Genomic DNA, 7,288 nt, shown 5'->3' with positions numbered 1-7,288 from the left:
CCTTTATTTATCCTGCAAAAATAAAATATAAACTTCTCGAGGAGGAGCACTGTATGTTTGGTGTTTCGATCCTCTGATTTACAAGTTCCCACTGTCCTTCCTTGGGGACTCATTGGGGGTTTCACGTCTGATTCTTTCTCACTTTTCCCATTTCTTAAAACAAGAAGGAGCCGGGATGTTTCCCTTCCCTTTTTTATGCAGTGAAAACACAGTCTAGAGAAGGTGGTGGCTTATATAAATACATAACACACCGAAGGCAGGGCTCAGATCTGTGCACTGCCCTGGGGGCAAGGGCCCAGAGCATCATGGGAGCACTCACTAGAGGAGGTTGTGCTTTATGTGGATGGGGGATGAGATGGTGTTTGAAAAGCAAGTGTCCTCTCACCTTTCAGTGTTTTGTACCCACCCCCTCCCAACAATTTTTTTAAAACAACAAAAATAAGCCCTATCTTCAAGAAGTTTCCAACATGACGGGGGAATGCAGAGACCAAAAGAGAACCTTTCTATGATTGTATAAATTCTATGGGCATTGGGGGGGCCGGCATTGGTTAGAGAGCAGGTAAGAGAGTTCTCAAGAAAAACAGGTAGCACTGGCCAGTGTGGCTCAGTTGGTTGAGTATCGTCTCATGCACCAAGAGGTCGCCGGTTCGATTCCTGGTCAGGGCACATGTCCGGGTTGCGGGCGTGGGCTTGATCCCCAGTGAGGGGGGTGCAGGAGGCAGCCGATCAATGTTTTCTCTCTCTCTGTTTCTCTCCTCTCTCTCTCTAAAATCAGTAAAAACATATTAAGAAAAAGATAAGGAAGAACAAGAGGTAATGCCTAGGAACCATATGGAGTATGGAGGTGTAGGGCAGTCACTACTTATTGGATCGGTGTATTCCTTCACTATCACAAGCGCGGAGAGGGAGCCAGGCTGAAGAACTTGACCAGGAGATGGCAGGTGTCTCTGGGTTTCCCAATAGGAGAGAAATTATCTAAGAAACTGGCTGATGTCGGGATTAATTGACACAAATAGGGAGACTGAGTCTCCTAACTTAGAAGTAGGAAAGGCAGTCGTGGTCTTCATTGTGTTGTGGTCAGGAACACATGGAGGGCCAGAGAAGGGTCAGAAAGGAAGTTGCCGAAAGCCAGATCCTGAAGCCAAGATGAAGAGGTTTGGGAGGGTTGGGATGAGAGTCTGAAGGCAGGGCAGTTTCCCATGAGAGCAGAATCAACCCATTCCAACTACTAACCGCAGGAGACCAGTCAGCTACGTCCTGACATAGGAAGCCAGCTAGATCAGCTCATTTCTTCTCATAGCCTCAGCTCAGATAGTGGTGTGCTTGGTGATCAGAGAAATAGAGGGGAAGCAGCAGGGTGGTAAACATTGAGTGCCTGCTCTGTGCTAAATGGAGAGCTAGATGCTTTGCATCACTTACTGTTCACAGCAATCTCTTGATAATAGGAGTAGTTGCCTCATTTTATTGATGATGAAGTGAGGTTAAGGTTAAGACACTTCCCCAAGGCACACAGTGAAGTGCCAAGAGCTGGGATTAAAATTGAATTCTGTCGGACCCCAGAGCTGCTCTTTGCAGTGCTCCCCCCACTCTGCTCCTCTGGACTTCTGTGGGGCCAGATCCATTTCCCACAGAAGAACCATCTACCTATGGTCTTAATTCTCCCCTTTAAGAAGTGGTGAAACTGCAAGATGCAGTGGTGAATGCCAGGTTCTGTGCTTGGGACCAGCGTGAGACAAGCTCAGAGAGGCTCCCCTCGCTTAGGCTGCTCTCATAGAAATGTAGTATCTAGAGCATCCAGGTCAAAGCCTGATCTAATCTACCTGCCCTAAGTACATGTTGGTTTACAAATGCCTTACTTTAAAGAGAGACGCCTCCCCTTGAACAAAAAAAGACTATAGAGTAGAAGAATGAAATGTCTTCAAACCTGTGAAAGGCTTGCATACATGAAAGAATGGAGAGATGATCTGTGAGACTTAAGAGGCAAAACTAAGACCCTCTGGTGGAGGCCACAAGGAGACGGAAACCAGCTCAGTGCAAGGATACATCTGCGAAGACTCAGGAGATGGTAAGTTCCCGGGGCTCGGGTGTGTCAGCTCCTCACAGCTAACGTTCTGAGGACGCTTGCTCTGTCAGATCCTCTACTGGATGGATGACCAAAAGTAGCTCAGATAATGCTCGTCCTAGGAAGCAGTTTCTCATGTCGCCATGTTCTGGGTGAAGAAACTGCAGGTTAGAGGTAGACAGCTTGCCAGGCTGGGCACAGGCTCTTTACATCATGGCACCACTCCAGGCTGGTACAGAACTATTGGAGGGTGTGGGGGGAGGGATCCTAGGATCGGAAGGGAAAGGGCACCAGGTGACTTGAAGGACCCCTTCCTGAGAAGCAGGTATTTCCCAAGGCTGGATTCTAGTCTCGCGCCCCAGTAGGTCAGTGCCAGGCGGAGGCGGGGTGACTAGAGTGAAGTGGACAAAATCATAGTCCAGCCCCTGGATTCTGTCCCTGCCTGTCTGGAACTCCGTAGAATCAGGGCCCTAGGCACCTCCATCCACCTGGTCCTTCAAAGAGCTCTAGTCCAGAGAAGGAAATGGCTGGGCCTGACAATGTGGAGCTGTGGCCACAGGGTGGCAGCAGTGCCTCAGCTGCAGGGATGGCTCCCGAGCCCCAGGTGAGGCAGGTCCTAAGCAAGCAGTTGCCCTCTAGTGAGGAGGGGGTCCGTCTACAAAGATTTGAAGCAATCCCCAGTCTGTGAGCTCCCCACTTCCTTTTTGTTCCCTTCTGCATCTCATTTTCCTATCCACAGGCAAATCTCAGAGTAGTGGCTCTGAAAGGCACATACGCAGGGGTGTGGATGGGCTGGGTGACCCTGGCTGCAGCCATTAGGGGAGGGACCCTGGCTGGGTCATCCCGGCCAACTCTGACCCTAACTCTGCCCCCCACTCCCTCTGTTCCAGGACACAATACCTAGCCCTTCCTGACAGGGCTTTCTTTATGCTCTTATTCTACAAGTTAGAAAAGAGAGGAGGAGGTGATCAATTGGAGCTCTCCAACCTGTTGAGGGATTGGGGGTTCTTAAAGGCCCCCCAGGGCCTGGCGCTGACAAAGCATCTGCAATTAATGATGCTTCTCAAGCTCTGGAGACAGGATTTATGCATCTAATAAAGTCTGTAATTCCAGGCTTAGGGGCTAGGGCCGGAGGCTGAGAGCAGGAAGTCCCGGAGGGGCCATGGGAGGGGATCTCAGGGGCTCTTAATGGAGCCGTGCATTTCCATTGCCTGCTCTAGATTCCCCCTCCAGCTGCGGTGGGGGTGGCGGGCAGGGGGACAGCAGGTATAAGAGGCAGATGTGGCCGGAGGAAGGCAGATGACAGCATGGATTCCAGGCAGGCAGCAGTGCTACTGCTGGTGCTGCTTTTCATAACAGACTGGGGCCACGCTGAAGGACCAGGGGGCCAGGGTGGAGATCACATCTTCCTGGTAAGTTAGCACCCCTCCCCACATCACTCTCTCTCTCTACCTCAGCATGGGACTTGTGCTCTAGGTTCAAACACTTGTGGCCAGGGTCTACATTTGAAGAAATGGCTACTCAGCTTCCTACAACTTGTCACTGGAAGCCACATCCTTCCCCTACTGACCTGAATGTCCAAAGTCTTTGCCCATATTCCCTGCTGGATGTCCCTGTACCACAGGAGGAAGACACCGGACCCCGCACGCCACAGGATGCCGAGGCCCCTGCGTCACTCTTACTCTCCCTGCTCCAGGCCATGCAGAGACCCGGCCGGAGCCCAGCCTTCCCGTTTCAGCCCCAAAGGTGAGTCTGAGAGGGACACAGGCAAGGCAGGGGCCAGGGGAGGGTCGAGGGAGGGGGCTAGAGAAGGGACTGGAAGGACCTACAGCTGAAGATGGATCTCTCCTAAGGTTTGGCAGAAATACCCAGGGCTCCGGGAGCAACGACCGGCTGAGTACCCGAGCTGGGGAGGGGCTGAGCGCCCCGTTCTGGAGTCTGGCTGCCCCTCAGCGCTTTGGGAAGAAGTGACATGTCATCTCTTGATCCATCTGCATGCAAGGCCCACACCCAAAGTGCCATGTATCTCCCTTCCCCCAAAATAAAGCTGCCTGGCTTCTGAATCAGGTGTCTGTGTCTAAGACTTGATGGGGCTGGGCGGGAGCCCATGGCAAGAACCACAGTCCCTCCATCTCCACCAAACTCTCCAGAAACACAGGTGATGGGGTTCCCAGAAGTCTCTGCACCCAGCCTCCCGCCACCAGAAAAGCAAGCACGGGGACATGTGCGGAACAAGGTGGGGAGGCAAAGGGGAGGTGATCTAGCACGAAACTGCCATCAACTACTCAGGGAAACAGGAAGATCAGGGTGTACGGTTCCGAGGAGCAGCACATTTATTCTGGGCTCTAGGGGACAGTCCGATGTCATTCCCCTCCATCACCACCAGTAACATGAGGACGGATCCTGGGCCACTGAGGCACTGTGGTCCCTGGCTCCTGGGCCCATGCCCTCCTCGGCCTGCGGGGAGGCAGTCTGTGTCAGAGGTAGAGATGGCACCTCCAGAGGGTACCCGAGCTGGGCAGATGCCTGGGCCGAGAGCAGGAAGAGCAGGGAGCGAGGTTGTATGTCCATGAGTCCAGCTGGAGCTTTACTTGCTGCCCGCCATGATCTTGAGGTACTGCAGGGCACGGCGAGCAGCCTCACCACGAGCTGCCTCCCTGGTGGCTGCAGAGCCATGACACACGGTGATCGGCTGTGTGGACAGCTCCACCAGGCACTGGCAGAGCCCACTCAGGCTCAACTCCTCTGGAGACCAAGAGAGAGGAGGAGGCAGTGTTGGGTGGCGAGGCAGCACCGGGGGTGGGGGGCTGTGATCCGTGCCACCATCATGCCCTCCCCCCACTCCTTATACCCATGTGTACTTGCTCTGGTCCAGTCCCCACCATCCCCCGGCCCCCCAACTAGCCATACCAATATCCAGGTAGCTGACATGGAAGGCCTGCTCCTCAGACAGCTCGCTGAGGACACTGCAGCAGGCAGGGCCCAGGGCACCTAAGGAGCCCAGGGAGCAGCTGCGGAGGGACAGGATCTTCTCTCCCACCGAATTGCGCAGAGAATCCCAGGTGCAGCCTGGGCCCCGGTTCCGAAGTCCATCCAGGCGGGAGCCCACACCCTGATGAGATGAAAACAGTGAGAAAGATGCGGCACTGGGCTGGGAGGCCCTGGCATTTAAGAGACATTTAATGTCCCAGGAGAGAATAGCCCAAAGAATGGTACCTCCAGCCTGCCTCCCCTCAGTCAATTCCCGTTTGACCCCCTATCCCTATCAGACCCTGGACTGGATGGCCAAGCTGCCTTCCTCATCGCAGGAACAAAAGCCTACAGGCCCTGGCCTGCACCAGCTCCCCCAAGGCACTCACCAGGTGGGCCTACAGCTGAAGCTGAACGGGAACCCCAAGAATCCTGGCTCCGATAGGAAAATGGACAGAAGCAGGCCTGGGACCCAGAAAGGCTCACTCCCGAGTCACAGAACTGAGTCCCCAGTGCCCTGGCCTGGCAGGGGGGACGGCCCACAAGCCACTCACAATGGAGAAGTGATCATCGTCAGGTTCTGCCTCATTCCCATCCCGGGCATCCAGAGGCACCGTGTGCACGCGAAGCAGCATTTTGGCGGCCGCATTCCGCTTTGCCAGCTTTTTGGAAGTGCCACTGCCTGCGTGGGGGAGAGGGTTACGGATTATAACTCCCAACAGACTCAGTGCTTTCCACCAGGCGCAAATCTGGGTTGAGGGTCCCCTAAAGAGATACCGATTAGAAAGGGGAGCTCAGGACCTGCCTGGCACCTGCGAATCTGGTTGGCCAGAGAGGGGGGAAGACAGGGCGCAAGGAAGAAGCTAAGGGGAAGGAGCCAAGCTGGGGGTCTCAGCCAAAAGCGCGGGGCTGTAGCAGAGAGAAGCTAGGCGCTGCCTGTGGCCAGGACTGGAGTGTTGGGGGACAGTAGCTGCAAGAACGCCCTTCTGCCCAGTTACCAATCTCAACGAAGCGCTCCACTCTGCAGGTCATGGTGAACTCTTTGCGGTGGGCTGGCCCAGACTCCTGAGTCACCGTGTACTCAGGCAACCGCCAGCCCTTCTGCACCACCAGCTCCTTGGAAGGGAGAAATATGGGTGGACAGGCTGAGTGAGAAGAGTCCAAACATCCTTTCCCTCCTAACCTAGATCCCAGCCTCAGATTCCAGACTAGAGGAGGAATAAATGGGGTGAAAAAAAGCCCTCAGGAAGAGCAAACACCCCCCATAACCTTCCCTCATGGCCCCTGGTTCAAGGGAGGACAGGCATGCACAGGAAATGAGGAGGGGGCACACCTGCAGAGCACCAACAGGGTTGCACTCAGACTGCTGAGGGGAGACAGGGGGCTGCACCTCCATGGGGGGGCTCCTGAAGGAAAAAGGGTCCAGGGCCAAAGCTGAGGGGGCTAGTTTTTTCTGCTGCAGCCCAGGAGTCCTAAGCCTCGTTTTGGTTTCCCCCACTCCAAACTTCCAGCCTCCTTCCTTGCCCCTCCCCTGCAAGTGAGGTCTCCTCCAGGTCCCAGGCCCATTTCAATTTTCTGGAACATGCGATCATCACCTCGCCAGGACAGTGGGAGAGGGGCTGCATATCCAGACCCTGGAAGCACCGGATGGGACTCAAACACAGGACCATCATGGGGCCAACTCAGAAGAAAATGGGGCCTGCAAGACCCTTAACATGGGTCAAACATCATCCACATGGCCATTTAAAATCACTGATTACCGCTTGTCCCAAGAGCTTACCAGCTGGTGCAAATTCTTCAAACTCTGGTCCCCAACTACTCCAGCCTCTGTTTACTCTCAGACTTCCTCATGCCTGACCAGCCCGGGTCCAAGGGCTGGGGGCCAGGAGCCAGGACCCATTCCTCCCCCCTCAGGCAGTCAGAAGAGACAAGATACCTGGTTGGGAGAGCAGATGGAACAGGAGTAGCAGCCGCTGCAGCAGTAAAAACCGGACCGTCCTCAGGCAGTGAAGAGTCTAAGGGAGAAAAAGAACTTCCCGAGGGGAAGGGAGCCTCTGATTCACACCTTGTGGGGCGGGGACAGTGAAAGGGTGGGGGACCCACGTCCTCCTGACCTGCTCATCCCCTAAGAAAACTCCTTCCCATTCGAGTCAAAGACTCACGGAAGCTCAACCACCAGCTCTTCCTCCTGGGATCCTTTGCTTGCCAAACACTGGGATCAGAAGACTGAGAAAAGGAGAAAGAGGGTCTCTCTAC

At 54.6% G+C, this 7,288-nt stretch overlaps 3 protein-coding genes across 9 annotated transcripts in view; 2 read left to right on the top strand and 1 right to left on the bottom strand.

Moving 5' to 3' along the window:
* The window catches only part of ATF7 (activating transcription factor 7), a 109,697-nt gene extending 107,140 nt beyond the window's left edge, over positions 1-2,557 (top strand). For both annotated transcript variants that reach the window (XR_002830958.1, XR_002830957.1), the window contains one exon: positions 1,864-2,557. The gene's annotated coding sequence lies outside the window, so the exon portion shown is untranslated. The remainder of the gene's footprint in view (positions 1-1,863) is intronic.
* Positions 1-4,107, top strand: part of NPFF (neuropeptide FF-amide peptide precursor) — a 9,448-nt gene extending 5,341 nt beyond the window's left edge. The window contains exons 1-3 of one of the 3 annotated variants that reach the window (XM_006095761.3): positions 2,684-3,474; positions 3,687-3,808; positions 3,916-4,107. In XM_006095761.3, the coding sequence (XP_006095823.1) occupies positions 3,370-3,474; positions 3,687-3,808; positions 3,916-4,033 (345 nt within the window). In that variant the 5' untranslated portion in view covers positions 2,684-3,369 and the 3' untranslated portion in view covers positions 4,034-4,107. Of the gene's footprint in view, positions 1-2,683; positions 3,475-3,519; positions 3,809-3,915 lie in introns of those variants that run through there. The other 2 variants (XM_023759736.1, XM_006095760.3) reach the window with 2 other exon arrangements.
* A 257-nt stretch (positions 4,108-4,364) lies between these two features.
* Positions 4,365-7,288, bottom strand: part of TARBP2 (TARBP2, RISC loading complex RNA binding subunit) — a 5,466-nt gene continuing 2,542 nt past the window's right edge. For 3 of the 4 annotated variants that reach the window (XM_006095754.3, XM_023759735.1, XM_006095755.3), the window contains exons 4-9: positions 6,969-7,064; positions 6,366-6,438; positions 6,031-6,148; positions 5,587-5,714; positions 4,973-5,174; positions 4,365-4,807 (exon numbers count right to left, since the gene is read on the bottom strand). In XM_006095754.3, coding sequence (XP_006095816.1) covers positions 4,650-4,807; positions 4,973-5,174; positions 5,587-5,714; positions 6,031-6,148; positions 6,366-6,438; positions 6,969-7,064 — 775 coding nt within the window. In that variant the 3' untranslated portion in view covers positions 4,365-4,649. The remainder of the gene's footprint in view (positions 4,808-4,972; positions 5,175-5,586; positions 5,715-6,030; positions 6,149-6,365; positions 6,439-6,968; positions 7,065-7,288) is intronic. The other variant, XM_006095756.3, reaches the window with a different exon arrangement.

The sequence above is a fragment of the Myotis lucifugus genome, unplaced genomic scaffold, assembly GCF_000147115.1.
Source record: "Myotis lucifugus unplaced genomic scaffold, Myoluc2.0 scaffold_160, whole genome shotgun sequence".
Taxonomy (NCBI): domain Eukaryota; kingdom Metazoa; phylum Chordata; class Mammalia; order Chiroptera; family Vespertilionidae; genus Myotis; species Myotis lucifugus.
The sequence above is the reverse complement of the archived record's forward strand: the minus strand, read 5'-3'. Positions and strand labels throughout refer to the sequence as shown.